A 17,697-nucleotide genomic window follows, 5' to 3' on the forward strand; every position below is an offset into this window, starting at 1 on the left:
ATGCTTGGAAATGGCATTTAGAAAGGCAAGTAGTTGACATTTTGGTATTGTTGAAACGGAGTCAGCTACATTGCTGCGTGGCGTATTACCACGGAAACACAGCAGCCAACATGGCAACAACGTTGGTATCTCATTTTTCTATCAAAAAGGCATTTTTTGTGCATCAGGATAAAGCAAAATGCACAACGAGGCGAAATAACCTTCACTTTTACCACGATACTTTGGTGTGGCTGACGCCCACAAACCTTTTCGACAGCCACAAGGATTATTCTTCTCTTACAGCATACATAAACAGGAGCATCTTCAATTAGATAGAATATCAGACAGTCCGAAAAGACTAACTTTCTCATTTCCTCAGCCACTTGTAATCAATCCCATTGCTACAGTAATCGGAAGCGCCATGTCCAACTTCAACCTAGAAACGCAAGCCCTCGGGCGTGTCCGCCTCGGAGGCGTCAAACCCAAGAGTATTAGATATTTCCGAGTCTGACTCGTGGATTCATGTTGACTCCGAGGGTTATACGTCTGACCTTGGCAATGTGGAATCCGCCGATCTCGCGGCTTGTATCCTCAATGCTGAAGACAGTGTAGCAAAGCGGCCATCTCGTCGGCACTGTCTCTGCGACAAGGCATCAAAGTGTCGCTCTATCCGCAAAGGAGCAGCGAACCGGCGCCGATCCCGCAGGAGGGCAACGAAGCGCAAGCAAGCAAGTCGTGGCTTTTCTCCCCATGACGGTTCTCAGACAGACAATTCTGAACTAGATAATCCCGAACTGGAGAACCCCGAACTGGAAATTCCCTAGCTAAACAATCCCGAAATTGGCGAGCTCACCGTTCGTGAGATTGACGTATCTGGAATACACATTCCTCGACTGGACATTGATGGACGCGTTATTCCTCACGATCCAGAGATTGACGGCCCTCAGCACCAAGGTCCTCTGATCGACAATACTGGTTCAGAGCTTCCTGGACATCCCGAGCGTCATGTCGAGGCTTCTCGGAGGAATAATGCCCCAGTTCAGATTAATGGGCAACGTTTCGCTATACGCCTGGAGCCAGAGACCGATGGCGCTCAAAACCGCAACGATGCTGCACCCGACAACCGAGCCGGCCCTGCGCAGGCCGAGCCAGGAGGGCTCGCCAGAAAATGGCTTCGATTTCGCCATTTCGTCATCAATGAGCTCCCGACGTGGCCGCTCGACGGGCAATTCCCCGTGTACGCTACCATCACCTTTATCTACATCTTGCTGTGCGAGCTTATCATGTTCATGGTCGTTATCCTCTCCGTGGGTGCGCTCAACATCATGCTCCAGATGGAATCCGGCCCCCGAGCCGTCTCACAGCAGATCCTCAAGGACATACCCTTTGCGTACTTGAGACATATGACAATCCTATTCTCCTGCTCAGTCGTGGTGGACGGGTTCACTGTGTTCCACCTGGGACCGCCAGAAGAGCACGGACTGCGCCTGTTTCCCATGCTCTACCTGCACCGGCAGTCAGCCCGGCTTTGCGTGCCAGTTGCCAACAGACTTCTGGACCTGTACACAGTCATCTCAGTAGTCAACTGCGCACTTCTCGGATACAGATTACTTTCTGCCAATTAAATTCATGGTATAAATATTACTTTTGGGCCTTGATCAGCCGCAAGATCAGGTATAATCATCATGGACCCGGTTCACTCATCATCATCACTGCCCAGGCTGCTGGAGCCTCGCGTTCCGGCCCTCTTCATCGCTGCCAGCATCGATGGTTGAGCAAGCAGCACCCCGGGGGCATCAAACTCCATCAACTCCCCCTTTTGCAAGACCACAACCTTGTCATACCGCTCAATATACCCCAGGCGATGAACCACGGAAAGCACTGTTTTACCTGCAAACTCAGTCTCCAGCACTTCTTGCATAATCTCTTCCGTTTTGTGGTCGACGCTGCCAATTTTTTTAGTAAGTTTATTCGCGACTTGAGGACGAGCTGGAGAACTGACCTGCTGGTAGCTTCGTCGAGAATGAGGATCGGGCTTTTCCTCACCATGGCCCTAGCCATGCAAATTAACTGCCGCTCGCCCACGGACCAGGACGTGAGAGGCATGTCGGAGTCGACACCACCGGCGGCTTCGATACGCTCCCAAAGGCCAAGCCGTTTCAGCGAGGCTATAATGTCACCGTCATTGGCGATTTCGAATGGATCGACATTTTGGCGTACCGACCCAGGCATCAAAAACGGCTCTTGAGGAACAATATTGATGAGCGCACGCAGTTCATTAGGTACGATATTGTGGATGTCAACGTCGTCAATGATAAGTTCGCCATTGATGTGTATCATGTGGAGCAAACTCAGAATGAGCGACGTCTTGCCACTGCCAGAGCGGCCGCAAATGGCAACCTTTTCGCCAGCCTTGATTGACAGCGTTAGTCCCTTGAGAACAGACGGTCCGATTTCCCTGTAGAAAATATCTATTAGATAGAGCTTCAGTCAAGATTGAAATCAACACTCACTTGTAAGATGCGATGACGTTTCTGAACTCGATATTGCCCGCGCTCGGCCAGTTCGGCGGAGGGCTCTCTGGCTGCAAGATGCCCAGCTCCTCTTCTTCAGGCACAGTGTTGTCCTTGAACTCCTTGATACGACCAACAGCACCGATCGAAGTTTCAAGTGAAGTCCACATTTTGATGAGCTGCGTCAGTGCAGAGTTGAAAGTCATGACAGTAACGAGAGCTACACCAACGCTTCCCGGTGAGAACTTGTCTCGCCAGGTGACAACAATAGCAATGAGTATCAACACCAGCGCGGAAACAAGCGCATCCAGCACGAGAGCGAGCCATTGCTGGATGCAGTAGAGCAGATACACTGGCTTCTGAGAGCGATTGAGGAGACGTTGCAGGCCCAGCTGGCACGAATGCTGCCATCCGAACGCCCTCAATGTGGCGGCACCGTTCTTAGACTCGAGAAACTGTAGGTAGACGGGCGCCTTGGCTTCAATGTCCAAGAGTCGTACCTGGCGCGATGTGCGAAGGTAGATGCGCTGAATAACATAGATGGCTGCGAGAAATATGGGCAGCGAGGCGGTCAGGTAGCGTCCGAACACGGCCAAAAGAATCATCTTCGCAATGCACTCATAAAATGAGGCAAGATAATTGATAATGATGATTGGGAGCTCAATGCCAATCAGCTCCATGTCCTGGCTGAAGCGGTTTGTGATGTTACCAACGTCGGTCTCCTGGAAGAAGAGCAGCGGAGCCCGAATGACGGCGTTCAAAAGATCCGTGTGCAAATTCCTCGAGGAGATGGAGATCATGTTGACAAAGACGAGCCAGCAGAGGCAAAACAGTAGGGCTCCAGAAATGATTCCTAGGGCAGCGTAGACGCCTAGGTACATGCCGTTGTTGGCATGGCCAGGATGTTTGGCGTTGGCCGAGGACCACAGATCAATCCAGACGACGCCGAACTCGTTGCAAAAGATGTACAGCCCGGCGCCAGCAAGCATGATAATCACCTTTATGTATCCGGAGGAGTGCATGTAGTAGCGGTATACAGAAGGGACTCCGTGCGTGCGTTTGAGATCTGCGGCCTCCTCATTGAGTGCAGAGAGCGCGTCCTCGGCCGTCTCGATGCGTGCAAGAGCTTGCGCATCAGCCTTCTTGGTCACGTTTATCTCCTCATCATCCGTTTCGGTCGCAGGATCCTCAATCTGAAAGCCAGACGAGAATCCGTCGCTTGACTGCAGCGAGGCAACAGTCCGCGATTCGACAATCGTGCCCTGGTCGACCACCAACACATCGTCGGCCATCATCATGAGATACTTGGAATGCGTCACGAGAACGATGGTGGAGCCGCTTCGGCGCAAGAGACCAGAGCGTCCAAAAAGCTTGTCCGAGATGTGGGCAATGTTGGCATTGTCGACGCCACTCAAGACATCGTCCAGCAGGATAACCGGCTCCCGCGAGAAGACAGCTCGAGCCAAGCTGACACGTTGCCTTTGGCCGCCGCTCAGCTTGCTGCCACTGTCGCCAATTTCTGTTTGATCGCCGCCGGGCAGGCCATTAATGTCGCTTTCCAATCCGCAGGCTGAAACAACGGCCCGATACCATTCATCATCAGTTGGGCCCGAGCAGCCGTATGTGATGTTGCTTTTGAGAGTACCATTCACCAACCAAGGAACTTGGGAGCAGTAGGCCGCCGTAGCAAACTTGCGTTCTGTGCGGCCGCGGACGTCAACTGTCTCTCCTAGAATGCTCTCGAGCAAGGTTGACTTGCCGCTGCCAGTGCGACCCACGATGGCAGTGAAGCGTCCTCTGAGGATAGACGCGTTGATATTCTTGAGCACAGGCGGGCTAGCTTTAGCCCACGCAAAGTCCTGATCGACAAAACTCACAACAGACTCGCCAGAGCCCGTCAAGTGGCCTGGCATAGCTTGTAAAGAAATTGCGGATGCATTCTTTTCCGGGGCAATGTTATTGCCCGCCTGGGGCAGCAGACCGGGGTGGACGGGCTGGCGGTAGTACTCTTGCATTCGGTCAAAGCAACTGAGGCACTCGTATACACTTGGTATGGCTTGGATGAACATCAGAGTGGGTTCCGTTAAAAGCGCAATGAGTGACAAGGATGTAAAGGCCTTGCTAGCCAGGAAGGAGTTGTCGTGACGGGCGTTGGCTATGGCGACAAAAACGATGAACGTCACCACGGGCGCAAACATCATGGGTGAGTTTGCTATATAGATTAGCAAAGTTGGTAAAGGAGAGAATATTCTGGAGAGAATGATGAGCCGGTGAAACTTACAAAAGAAAATTTGCCCAATCAAGGTCCATCTATAGCGAGTGGAATTTTCAATTTCCACATCGCGGGCTTTGTAGATGACTGAAAACATCCTCGAACTGAGACCCAGCATCTTGACCGTCCTCATGTTGGCCAGCATGTTTGTAGTGAGACGCAGCCGCTCTTCAACCTTTTCGATCCATGCGCGCTGGTACTTTTTGGCGAGCGTGGCAATGACAAAAGCCAGTAAGACAAAAGTGAGCACGAGCAGACCCGGGACGGCGCACGCCACAAAAATTTGTCGCTCGAGCAGGTACACAGCAATGATGATTTCAATAGGCGACGCCCACACTTCGTGGATCGTGCGAAAGCCAGTCGAGATGCGCTCCACGTCGGCGCCCATGAGCGTCAGCCCGTCAATGTCGCCGAGGTCCAGGCCGCGCGCCTCCACCGTCTGCTGATAGATGACGGAGATGAGGCCGCCGCGGAGGCCAATGATGAATCGGTTCGAGTAGTAGCGGTAGAGGGCCATGGAGATGGCCATGCCGGCGTACACGAGAGCGTAGGCGCCAATCAGCCCGTTGCCAATGTTTTGCGGTGCGTGTCTGTCGCCGATGAATTCGAGCATGTTGTTGATCATAAAGGGCTGGGCAAACTTGAAGCCAATCAGGAAGAGTCGCGGGATGACGGCCGAAACGAATGACGAAGCAAACGCGCGAGCGCAAGCTGCGACAAAGGCATTCTTCTTAAACAAGTCGGCTGTTTTCTGTTAGCGGATCCGGCCTTTTTTTCTTTTAGTAAATCGTCGTGCTCATACTCTTCTTCAATTGACTCTGTAGTTTATGGTGCAGCTTGTCCGCCGAGATACGGTAGTCGAGCTCGGGAAGGTCCTCGACCGTCAGAAAATTGTGATAGCCTCGTGAGAGAGTGCTGAGCACCCAAACATAGCCACTGATGCCCCAGAAGCCGATAAAGGGCTCCGGGCCGGAGTGCGCCAGCTTCTCCGGCTGGCGCAGGCTCGCTCTCTTGCCAGTCGACTCCAGCACCAGGACAGCAGTTGTCAGCAGCAGAGCGACCGTCTTGATGGCGGAGGCGGCTGTGCTGTCCGGAATGAGCCAGAGTGTGCGCGCCCGAGCAATATCTAGTAATACGAGCGCGGACAGGTACAAAGTCAAGGTTGTGGATGGTTGTTCGGAGCGGTGGTGCTGCAGCCACGACAGCGCAACGGCCGCGCCCGTGGCAATGAGCGACAAAACATCAGCGGCAATCGAAGCGCCAGTATGTAGTTTTTCGTTTTTGATTCTCAGTCCTAGAAAAATAGCCTGAAATACCAAGAGGACTGAGAAGACGGCCTTGGGGGGGTTTCTTGTTAGTCGGCGGCGCAGTGGGGAGGGCAATCGGCTTGTACAATACCAATTTCAGGCCAAATAGCGTCGAGCTTCTGACAATGCGTCGTTGCCGTGATAAGCCAATTAACGGAATGGCTGCAATCAAGATGAAAATGGCACTCGGCACTGCGCTGAAGACGACATCTTCAAAGTATAGTGTAAAATCGAATGACCGACAAGCGCTATCGACTCGAGGGCCAAACTGGGCATCGCACGACACCACCATCTTTGCGCTTCCAGTATAGCTTTACAAGATAGTGAGTATTATTTACAACGAGGCTCGCGAATATTTAGGGACTCGAAAAAAAGAAAAGGTCTCGGCGATTGGCATTTTATGACTTGAGCGGCTCTGGCGTACGAATTACCGGCTCCATTTTCGCAGCCTGATAGGCATCACCGCACTCTCCAGGGCTTTGCCTCTTACGATAGCATCCGGTCGTTGTATTCGCGTCCCAGCCTTACAGGGTGGAGCCGAAAGGCTTGTGTACCCGGCCGAGTCAGATTAGGATATAAGCTTCTAGGCAGATGTTTAAGGATCGCATCGCGATTCAACAAAGACGAGCAAAGGAACGGCATATGCCTAGTCTCATAGTTATCTACTTTCTCGTACAATTCTAAACTCCCTTTTCCGATAAAAAGGCAGCAAGAAACAAAGGCTTGCAAGAATTCTCAAGACCTCGAGTTGAGCGGATACGCCGCATGGGGCTGAGATGGCGTTGGAGCTGACTGGTCGCCTTGCGGCCACGCGTTCTAGGCTCTAGCATGGCCGAATTGTGGAAGTCGTCGACTGGTTTGCGTGTCCAGTGAGTCAGCTATCGTACGCAATTATACGCAACTGGCAAGGATGTAGCAATGTTGTTGTGGAAGCTGTCGCAATCAGGTACGTCTAGATTTTTTTCCAGTGCCATGTTTTATTACACTGCTTTCACGTGGGATTTGGCAAAGGGTAAGCGGAAGCTTTTCCAAAAAAAAAAAAAAAAAAAGTCTACGGACTACGGCCAACGGCATTATTGCTGAGTGATGAACTCGCATTGTCCAGTTGTGCGGTCGTAGGTCGCAGGCCACGGTCCGACTGCGAAGTTGTCCATGTGGCCTTCATCATTAATGCTTCCAATCGCCAGACCAGTTTTGAAGAATTTACCCTATCCTCGACTTGCGAGTGAGCTCTATTGAGTGCGAATTGAGAGGTTGGCCAATGGCGGAGCTAATAGGATGTTATTAGGGGCAGACGCCACACTGAGACTCCGCAGCCTCGTCAGTGTCGCAACAAGACCTTGGACGAGATGGAACAAATCAAGGGTGCTAAATCAGCACAGAAACTGGAACCCGCCCTACCCACATGCGCATGTCTGCATGGATGGCTTGCGCGCTTCAACTGATGCGCTGCAGCATGACAACAAGTGAGACAGCAAGAGGGGACTGTATAATACCCAATTAGGAAAACGGACATGCAGGCGCAAGTCATGTCCGTCATCAGGCCTGCAACCCAGGGCAGAGGCGCAAATGACATCAGAGCGCAAGACTTGCCTGGGCAGAGTTGCGCTGTCGCCCTCTCCAACGAACCAGAATCGAGAACACGGACGGCCGTGTGGTAGCTGACGAGTCCGCAAGCTGGTGGCGGCACTCCATGTACCAGTACCAGTACGACAAAAGCTTGCTCAGCGGGGACGATTAGCTTGGTTTTGTTTGGGGCAAAAAGGCCAACGTCATCTGGGCCATCTCGGACGTTTACTTGGATGCCCCTCTAAATACCATCGTCTAGAACTTTACACTTGCATCCCACATCCTCTTCTCTACAACACACGACATCTATCAGATCAGACATCGAATCACATAATCAACATCATGGACTCTTCCAAGGATCAAAAGAACAACAACGAGGTACGATGCCGTGTCCCTTCCTGCTCTCTGGCTACTGACGTCACTAACAATGCACCAGGGCGAGAAGCAATTCTCCATCCAGCCCATCAAGGACAAGGTCGAGCCCGAACTCGCCGCCCACAAGGCCCACGGTCCTGCGATTGTTCAAAACCTTCCTGGCCAGGAGGGCACCAAGGAAGAGCGCGGCGAGCGCAAGGCCGAGCTCAACAAGTAGATTCCCCCGCGACAGCGATGATGTCACGAAGCGAGGCAGCGACTCACGAGACATGACCATGTTGCGACGGCTCTGAACTAGACCCTGCCCGAGAATATACACATATAAACTTTAATAAATAAGAACTTTTCGCTTCCGCTGCAACCTTCACTCTGCAATGCAAGCTTGATCTCCCTCGTTGGATCGTGAAGTGCGGGGTGCTGCTTGCGCCTGACCGTTCACATTCACATTCACGGCGGGGTAGCAGTCAGTGAGGTTATAGCGCCCTTTCCACTGGAACATCCCCTGAAGCACCCACTAAACGCACCGACGCGGCTCTAAAAATGCACTAAATGCGCTAAGAGCATCCACTAAGTTAAGGTACCTACCTACCTTACCAAGCTTGAAGCTCTCCATCATCGCCCTCGACATCCCAGCCAAGCTTCTTCCTTCACGACATGCCCTCGCTCCCAACGCACCGCGCCGAATGTCGACAAACAATGCGCCCCAACCAGTGAAGCTATCGCTGCCCCTGGTCCGCCCATCCGCAGCTCTTCCCTCGCCTCCATCTGGCTAATTGATCCCCCAGGAATACCAGCAGGCGCTCTTCCAGGAGCTCCGGTCCGAAGATGAGCTCGTCGTGCTCGCCCGCGGCCTCGGCCTCATGCGCCTCGTCACCAACCTGCTACACTCGTACGACGCGGCCGGGAACAACCTCATCGTCATAGTCGGCGCCGAGGATCGCGAGAACGGATGGATCGGCGAGGCGCTGGCCGAGCACGCCGCCATCAGCGCGTCGCCCAAGGCCCGCGGCCTCACCGTCGTGAATACCGACTTTCAGAGCGTCGGCGCGCGCGAAAAGATGTATGCCGGTGGCGGAATATTCAGCATCACGTCGAGAATTCTCGTGGTTGATTTGTTGACGGGTCTGCTGAGCCCAGACACCATCACCGGCTTGGTCGTGCTGCACGCTGATCGCATCGTCGCCACATCCCTCGAGGCCTTTATTCTGCGAGTCTACCGACAAAAGAACAAAGTCGGCTTTCTGAAAGCTTTCGCGGACAATCCCGATCCATTTACAATTGGCTTCTCGCCGCTCTCCACGATGATGCGGAATCTCTTCCTCAAAAAGGCGTCACTGTGGCCGCGCTTTCACGTCACCGTTGCGCAGTCGCTCGAGGGCAAGAAGAAAGCAGAGGTCATTGAGCTCGAGGTGCCGATGACAGAGTACATGACGGATATTCAAAACGCCATCATGGAGTGTGTTGAGATTAGCATCCACGAGCTGAAAAAAGGCAACCCTGGCTTGGAAATGGACGACTGGAACCTTGACAGCGCTCTGCTCAAAAACTTTGACGTCATCGTTCGGCGCCAGCTGGACCCCAACTGGCATCGTGTGAGCTGGAAGACGAAGCAGATTGTCAACGACTTGACCGTTCTGCGAGGACTGCTGAATTACGTGGTCAGCTACGACCCCGTTTCGTTTCTCCAGCACCTCGACACAATTCACGCGGCGCATTCCCCGCCTCCAGGCTCGACGCGGCAGACGCAGTCCCCATGGCTGTTTCTGGACGCGGCGCAGACCTTGTTCGACACGGCGCGGAAGCGTGTCTACTCGGCCAGCATCAAGCAAATTTCGCAAGAAGAGAACATCGACTCTCTGCGGCCGGTTCTGGAAGAGCTCCCGAAATGGAGCATGCTTGCAGAAGTGCTCGAGGAAATCGACCGCGACCTGTACTTTGCGCCGCATGCCAGGGATGATTCCAACGGCACAATCTTGATCATGTGCTCCAACGTTGACACCTGCCGTCAATTACGAGACTACCTCCAGACAATGCACGTCAAGCCAAAAGTGCCCACCAGAAATCCTACCGATGAAGACGACCCTCACAAGCCATCCGCCATCTTCATGATGCGCCGCCGACTGCGTAATTACTTGCGCTGGAAGCGGCAGTTTGCGGTGGTCAACGCCTCGCTATTTACGGAAAACAACAAAGCGCTCAACAGCGCCACAGATTCTCGTCCCGGGCATGGAGGCATGCGCGGCGGGAGAGCACCGTCGAATAAGCGTCGTCGACAACGAGGCGGTGGCAATATGGGCGTCAGCATGTCCAGGGCAGAAAACGGCAGCATCTCTCAATTTTTCGAGAAGCCCAACGAGGTGGCTGAACTGATGGCAGAGGTGCAAATCACGGAGGAAGAGGCCAAGCAAAAGGATGATGTGGTTGCCGATCCGCTCGACAACATGGAGGACTATTATCAGCTCTACGACATGCGGGACCTTGTTGTCATTCACGCCTACGATGGCGACCAGGATGAGCACGTACTTGAAGAAGTCAAGCCTCGCTACATTGTCATGTACGAACCGGATGCTTCCTTTATCCGCCGCGTCGAGGTGTATCGCTCCTCTCACAATGACCGCAACGTCCGCGTTTACTTTTTGTACTATGGCGGCTCCGTCGAAGAACAGCGCTACCTCGCCTCTGTACGCCGCGAGAAGGATGCCTTTACCAAGCTCATCAAAGAACGCGCGAGCATGTCCCTCGTCATGACGGTCGATCCGCACGGCATTGAAGACCCGCAGGATGCCTTCCTCCGCACTGTCAATACCCGCATCGCCGGCGGCGGGCGCCTCGCCGCCACGGCCGAGCCCCCGCGCGTCGTCGTCGACGTGCGCGAGTTTCGCTCCTCGCTGCCCTCGCTCCTCCACGGGCGCGCCATGGTGATTGTCCCGTGCATGCTCACCGTCGGCGACTACATTCTCTCGCCCTCCATCTGCGTCGAGCGCAAGAGCATCAGCGATCTCATCTCCTCCTTCAAAGACGGCCGCCTCTTCACCCAGGCCGAGACCATGTTTCAGCACTACAAGAACCCGATGCTGCTGATTGAGTTTGACCAGAACAAGTCCTTTACGCTCGAGCCCTTTGCCGATCTCTCCGGCAGCATGAGCAGCGTGTCCGCCACCAATGTCTCCTCGGACCTGCAGTCCAAGCTTGTGCTCCTGACGCTCGCGTTTCCAAAGCTGCGCATCATCTGGTCCTCGTCGCCGTACCAGACGGCCGAGATCTTTGAGGCGCTCAAGACGCAGGAGCCCGAGCCGGACCCGATTGCCGCCGTGCAGGCGGGGCTGGACAAGGACGCGCGCGCCGAGGACCAGGTGTTTAACCAGGAGCCGCAGGACATGCTGGCGGTGGTGCCGGGCGTGACGCCGCAGAACATGAAGAATATTATTATCAAGACGGAGAATGTAAAGGAGGTGGCGAACATGACGCCGGAGGAGCTGGCGCCGCTGGTGGGCAAGGCTGCGGGCAGGGCGATTCATGCTTTCTTTGATCGGAACGTCATGGATGAGGAGGACTACTGAGCGCTGTCAAGAGTCATGTGCATATACCATATTAACGACTATAGCGTTTCTTTCATCATGTCAAACCGAACTACATTCATACCATCTTGTTTCAAGAATATCAGTTCATACCATTTCTCTCAAGAATATCATATCCGGTTGCCATCTCCAGCCATGCACCACATACACCCTACGCAGCCGTTGCCTCGGTCTCCGGCGTCGACTGCACAAAGTTCCTCGACGCCCAGCACGCCACCAAGAGATCCCTCGTGCTCGCCTCCAGCGCCTGCCCCCCAGCGACGACCAGCTGCCGGCCCTCCGTCTCCCTCGCCACCACCACGCCCCTCTCGTCCGTCCAATCCATCTCGCCCGCCTCCCTGCTGCCCCTGCCCTGCACCGCGTACAGCAGCTCGCGCCTCCAGTCGTCGCTCGTCCTGTACCCGCGCCTGCGCATCAGCGCCTGCATCCGCTCCTCCTCGGCCCGCGTCAGCGGCCGGCGGATCGGCGTCATGTGCCAGAACTTGTACGTCCGGCTGCGGCCGAGCGTCTTCTCCACGACAATCACGCCGGGCAGCGCGCCGCCGCGGATGCACAGCAGGGGCTTCTGCCCGATGCTGATGGGCACGGCGAGCTTCTCGCCCGTGTAGAGCGTGAGGTCGTCGTCGTACTTGATGAACGGGACGGCGCTGGGGGGAGCGGTGGTGGAGAGGCGCCGCGCCTCGCTGGGCAGGAGGTGGCTGATGGCGAGCTGCCACGGCTTGCCGCTGCGGGTGTTGCGCGTGGAGACGTGGTAGACGGCCGCGGCGGGCATCGTGGACGTCGAGTAGATGAACCTGTCCCTGAGGAGAAAGGATTCGTGTGCAGTGGTGCTGACTGAGGCGGTGAGGCGGATGTTGGGCAGCCGTGTAAAGGGCACCGTGTCGGCGAGGTCGAGGCCCGGACGGCCGCCGCTGCTGCTGCTGCAAATGGTGGCCGTTTCACTCATGTTGCTTTGTTCAATAGAGACGAGTACTTTTCAATATTCTCGAATATTCTCGGGAAAATAAGAGAATTAAATTGGATGCTGGGCTGGAAAGGACTGATTCAATGTGCGGCATGATTGTTGGACTTATATAGCCATTGACCAGCCATGTTAGCCTAAAGCAGGCTCCAGCTGCCGCCTTTCAGCTCGGCTGGACGCTACGCTACGCGAGCCTCATGGATGTACTTAGCGTGCGAGATTAATCACGTTTTGTTCGGCGGGGGGACTTTCTTTCAAGGTGGCTTCCTTGTGTATTTCCTATTTTGGCGCGGACTGGGTCCGGGGTAATTCGTACGATCGCCGCCGCCCGAGTAGGCTGAGGTATTTTCGACCCAACATGGGTCCTTGTAATAAATAAACGAGGTGGCTATCGAAACGGACTAGTAAACGCCCAGCTAGTACTGCGATGACAGCAAGAGTAATCGCCCTCGATGCACGACGATAGGGCCCCTATGGCAGCACTTATGATGGCTTGCTGATGCGCGAAAAGTTTGGTCGACATGATATCATCTTTTGTTTTAGGATTGTTCCGGAGTTCGAGGATGCTTGCACATGCTTTCCCAAAAGTTGGCCTTTTACAAGCCCAAAAAGGAATCGAGCATGCTTCCTCATAGTGATAGGCAATAGGGGAATTGCCGCAACACGTCGGCGGAAGTTGTCCAAGAAGACGGCTTTGGCCCGCTGTCCAGACTTTTAGCTTCTTATCGCCTGCCATTATAATTATTACTGTAGCTGTTGTTAGCGGCCTTAAATAGTTTTCTGCAGCGGCTTCCCGCTGCAGTCCATGCACCTTCGCTGACGCATCGACACCTCTGTCAACGGAGGCTTCTCCAATTTCTTCTCTGTGTAGTTGTTCCATTTCAGAGTGATTCTTTTCTTACTACTACAGTTTTTCTCGCTGTCTCTGTCAACACTTGTTGTGGTGCGACGACGTTGACTCGCTTTCTCCTGCACTTTGTCTGCACAGCTTTCCTCCAAGCTGTCCCTTTGAAGAGTTTCTTTTTGTCGATTTCTCGGTCGCTTTTCAACTGCTGATACGTACTCCATGTTCATTGTCTTTATTAATTTTAAATCGCAATTGTCACAAAGAAAGAAGTCGTTCCTGGAGACCGGCATCCAATTCCGCTCTTACAGATGCCTCCACAGTGGCGTTGATAAAGTATATATGCGTAAAGCAGGTCTATTCTTATATTACATTGCTAAAAAAGAAATGAAGTACAAACGTTTCCCAAGCTGTCCAAAATAAAAATCGAGTTCTTATACCTCTGAAAAAGATATGCTGGCTTCCAGAGGCCACAGAGCCGAGCCCAATGTTTCCGGCATTCAAAACAGCACCACTTTATCAGGTCGCCTTGCTGGTTGAAAAATAAATAGTTGGTGGAGGCTGTCTGGCTGCAAAAAGCCCATACGCTTTTTGTGCTGGCACTACTCTGTGTATAGAAAACGATTCAATGATTGTGAGCTGCGGTTCGCTTACGGCGCAAATGTAGGGACTGCCTTTACTATGGCTCGAAACAAAATTGATTGCAGAGCTAGGCAATGTGGGTTTTATAAAGAGAGTATAGTCGATAAAGAAGATTTGAAAGAAAAAAAATGCATCATGGATGAATAAAAGTGTAAAGATACAAAACTTGCACTCGTGAAGTAACGCCGTATATAATACTGCCACTGCGTACGCGATACAGCGACTGAGATATTTATCAGGCTGACAAGAACAACTGATCGCACACCCATCATACGTAATGCGCATCTATTAGGGTTCCATGCTCAGCCACGCGCAGCGCCCTTCCCGGTATGTGTATTCTGCCTTGAGCTAAGCCTGCGAGAGCAACCTGCATGATGAGATCCGTGGGTAGTTGTGACAGGAGATGACATGCACAATGAATCAAAATAGGCATTTAACATGAAATAAACAATGATTTATAATAGAGCCTGCTACCTAGAATCATGGCAGCTTTCACGTGGCCAAGATTAAAGAAACTTCATTTCCGCCTTGCATGCCGAGGTATCATAGAGAGCTCATGAACGCATAGAGAGGTATCATATCGAGAGAAGCCGGCGCGAGAAAAAGAAATTAAAAGAGCCGACCAGGAAAAAAATCAAGAGCCGACAACAAGGGTGAAGAGGAAGCACGCTAGAGTCGAGCGCGACGGAAAAGAAAAGTCGAGCGCGACAGGAAGGGAAAATCAAGCGCGACGACGAGGAGAATCAACAAGTCGATGGGGAAGAGTCAAGTGCGTGCCTGTTGGACTTATACGTGACTGCCTCCTGTTTTCCGCCGGCCGCCGCACTTTCCGCAGGTGATGCAGCGGAGGATGATGGCGAAGAAGGCGAGGATGGCGTCGAGAATGGCCTTGCAGATGGAGATGACGCCGTGCACAATGGCCATGATGCAGCCGGCAATGGCGTTGAACAACGATTGGATCTAAGACAGAAAACAAGGTTAGCGTCGTCTTTACCAAATCGTTCCGTTTCTTTTTTTCCTTTGTCCTCTCTAAACCATGGTCGGAATAGCGCGACGCGCCGAATCCAGGGCCAAAAAACCTAGAGATCTCGATTCATAGGACACTTACACAAGAGATGACGGCACCCATAATGGCGGTTTATTTGTTCAAGGTGTGGTGTTGGGGAAAAAAAGTCTGTTGCGTGATTGAAGATGCAAAAGTGAAAAAGGTACGAGAAAATTTTCAGAAAGCGGATTTGTTGTTTTTTAATATAAAAATTTCCTGCACTTTCCTCAATATCCTGACGTCACGATTCGCAAACGCCTCGTCTCATGATACACGTAAAATTTGGGCCAAGGGGGGCGAGGCCCGGCGGGCTTGGGAGAGATCGGCAACGGTCCAACGGTCCTTTCAACGGGCGGGATTCAAAACACGTGTTTATTGTTTTTTTCCTGTTTTTTCTTTTCTTTTCTTTTCTTTTTTTCTCCATATGCAAGGCGGTGAACAGATATCGAGTAGTGAAGAATTACATTAGACCAAGAATGCATAATGAGCAGAGGATTCGTCATTTCTCCCCAACCCCCCAAGTATTATACAGCTTTACCGTTACACAGCATAGATCAACAACATCTCGGAGCTGAGTGTATCTATAAATAAATAAATAAATAAAAATCCCCGTCCCTCCCCAGATTAATAATAAAACATGGCTTGTTTCCCTTCTTCCAAAACGCCATCTATACATGCTGTACAAAGATGTTTCCCTTCCCAAAATGGTGCAATATTATGTATATGGTACAATGAGCTGTGTGTGTGATGAGATCACCAAAACCACGACGTCTTCTTGGGCGCCGCCTTTTGCGAGTGCAGTCTGCGCAGCATCTCGCGGTTTCTCGAATCGAGCAAGCCCATCGCGCCCTCGTCCTGGTAGTGCGGGTAGCCGCGCGGGAGGCCCGGCAGGCGCTCGTTGCTGACCATCTTGAGGCGCGCCACGCGGCGCAGCTTGACGAGCCCGTACCAGCAGACAATGAGAGAGAAGACGGTCGACGTGATTGTGACGGCGCCAAAGCCCCAGGTCGTGTCCTCGATAAAGTTTTCGAGATTCATGCCGTAGAGGCCCGCGAGAAAGGTGCCCATGGCGAGGCCGAGCGTGCCGACGCTGAACTTGAGGTCGAGAAGCATGAGCGAGTTGCGGTTGGCATCGAGAATCGCGCGAACGCTAGTTTTGGTCAGTATGCCGGTCTCAACGCAAGGTTTTAGCAAACAACATACATTTCTTCCGTGTTTCTGATGCCAGAGACGAGGTTGCCCGCCTCTTGCACGATTTCGTCTGCAATTTTGTGATAGGATTCCAGAAGCATCTCCACTTCTGTATGATCATCGGCCGCCCTCGTCGACTCGTGCTTCTTCTCCGTCAAGTACATGTCGCCCAAGTCATCCTCTGCCTCGAGCAGATCCTCAATGGCATCCCTCACCAGCTTCGACTTTTGCTCAAATGTGCTGATGCGCTTTGACAAAATCAGCAGCACACGAAGCTTCTGCCGATCAATGTCGTCCTCGAGCTCGCTGAGGATATGCATGACGGGTTCGCGCACCGCCTCAAAGTCGGCCTCCATCTCGGAAGTGACGGATGTCAGGACCGCTTCGAGCGCGCGAAACTCGTACGGTAGGCCAGGCGAACCTGGCGGGTTCCGCTGCTGCAGCTTGCCCTGCAGGTCGTACATGAACGCCGACTGCGGGTACGACGTCTTGGAGCCGTAGATATCAAACAGCAGCACGCGATCGCTCTTGATGAGGACCTTGAGATGCAACAGGTTGAGCAGAATCGCTTCGGGACGGACGAGGATGTGAGGCAGGTTTGACGAGTCAATCTTTCGCAAATCTCGGGGTAGTAGGCCGTACTGGTTTTGGTTAGCTTGCAAGTCGTACCGATCTCGGCAGGCCCCGACATACCTTTGCAATGAGCTCCGACTTCTTGAACTCGCCATCCACAAGAATCACCTGCCCATGCTCGTCCACCTCGGTGCAGCGCAGTCGCGGTTCCGCCGCCGCCTTGGCCGTCATGACCCTGCGGCTGTTGAACATGGAGCCGTGCTCAAACTCGTCGCCGCCGGGCAGGTCATCGGGCTTGAGCGGCTTGAAGCCTCGTCGCGCCGCCATGCCCCAGAGCCTCTCCTGCCACGAGTTGGTCGGGTCGCTGCCGCCGCTCTTGGTGGCCTTGTTCCATCCGCTAGCTTTCGTCGTAGAGCTCACGTCTCGACGCTGCTGCTGCTGCGGGCGCGGGCTCTGAAACGGCCGCAGAGACGCCTCGAGGGCCGATGGCTGCGACGATGCCGCCTCCGACGCTGCTCTGCATCTCTGTGTCTCGGTATTGTATAATCGCACGCGGTTGCAGACGCGTGCGCCGCTCGCTCTCGTGCCGCGGACATGGCTCGGCGTAAAAAAGGCCGTCTCCGACTGCGTGCGCAGGAAGCGCAGGAGGCTGCGGGAAGGGACAGGGGAGCGCATCGCGATCTGAAAGTGCGCTACAATGGTGCAGCAGCTGCGCGATGTAGCGTGTGCGTCCTCATAGAGACCACCAATACGTGTCTAAAGGAGATTGCAAAGATGACGTGCCTGATTGACAGACGATGGGGGCTGTCTCGAGATGGCGTCGGCCTTGACGCTCCTTGGACTTTTTT

The 17,697-nt window shown here is 53.4% G+C and overlaps 5 protein-coding genes across 5 annotated transcripts; 2 read left to right on the forward strand and 3 right to left on the reverse strand.

The window, feature by feature from the left end:
- Positions 1–537: 537 nt before the first annotated feature.
- On the forward strand, positions 538–1,604 carry LMH87_001816 (uncharacterized protein; the record flags this gene model as incomplete). The annotated part of the gene is made up of 2 exons (XM_056193157.1): positions 538–564; positions 804–1,604. The coding sequence occupies 2 exons, from the start codon at positions 538–540 to the stop codon at positions 1,602–1,604; spliced, it is 828 nt and encodes a 275-aa protein (XP_056050223.1).
- A 71-nt stretch (positions 1,605–1,675) lies between these two features.
- Positions 1,676–6,363, reverse strand: LMH87_001817 (uncharacterized protein; the record flags this gene model as incomplete). Its single annotated transcript, XM_056193158.1, has 6 exons — positions 1,676–1,925; positions 1,982–2,437; positions 2,493–4,704; positions 4,774–5,508; positions 5,567–6,101; positions 6,163–6,363. The coding sequence occupies 6 exons, from the start codon at positions 6,361–6,363 to the stop codon at positions 1,676–1,678; spliced, it is 4,389 nt and encodes a 1,462-aa protein (XP_056050224.1).
- Positions 6,364–8,698: 2,335 nt separating this feature from the next.
- On the forward strand, positions 8,699–11,575 carry LMH87_001818 (uncharacterized protein; the record flags this gene model as incomplete). The annotated part of the gene is made up of 2 exons (XM_056193159.1): positions 8,699–8,746; positions 8,801–11,575. The coding sequence occupies 2 exons, from the start codon at positions 8,699–8,701 to the stop codon at positions 11,573–11,575; spliced, it is 2,823 nt and encodes a 940-aa protein (XP_056050225.1).
- A 169-nt stretch (positions 11,576–11,744) lies between these two features.
- Positions 11,745–12,539, reverse strand: LMH87_001819 (uncharacterized protein; the record flags this gene model as incomplete). Its single annotated transcript, XM_056193160.1, has 1 exon — positions 11,745–12,539. One exon carries the CDS (start codon positions 12,537–12,539, stop codon positions 11,745–11,747), a length of 795 nt encoding a protein of 264 aa, XP_056050226.1.
- Positions 12,540–15,838: 3,299 nt separating this feature from the next.
- On the reverse strand, positions 15,839–17,524 carry LMH87_001820 (uncharacterized protein; the record flags this gene model as incomplete). The annotated part of the gene is made up of 3 exons (XM_056193161.1): positions 15,839–16,235; positions 16,289–16,917; positions 16,970–17,524. The coding sequence occupies 3 exons, from the start codon at positions 17,522–17,524 to the stop codon at positions 15,839–15,841; spliced, it is 1,581 nt and encodes a 526-aa protein (XP_056050227.1).
- Between the last annotated feature and the right edge of the window lie 173 nt (positions 17,525–17,697).

Source organism: Akanthomyces muscarius, chromosome 3 (assembly GCF_028009165.1).
Source record: "Akanthomyces muscarius strain Ve6 chromosome 3, whole genome shotgun sequence".
Classification (NCBI taxonomy): domain Eukaryota; kingdom Fungi; phylum Ascomycota; class Sordariomycetes; order Hypocreales; family Cordycipitaceae; genus Akanthomyces; species Akanthomyces muscarius.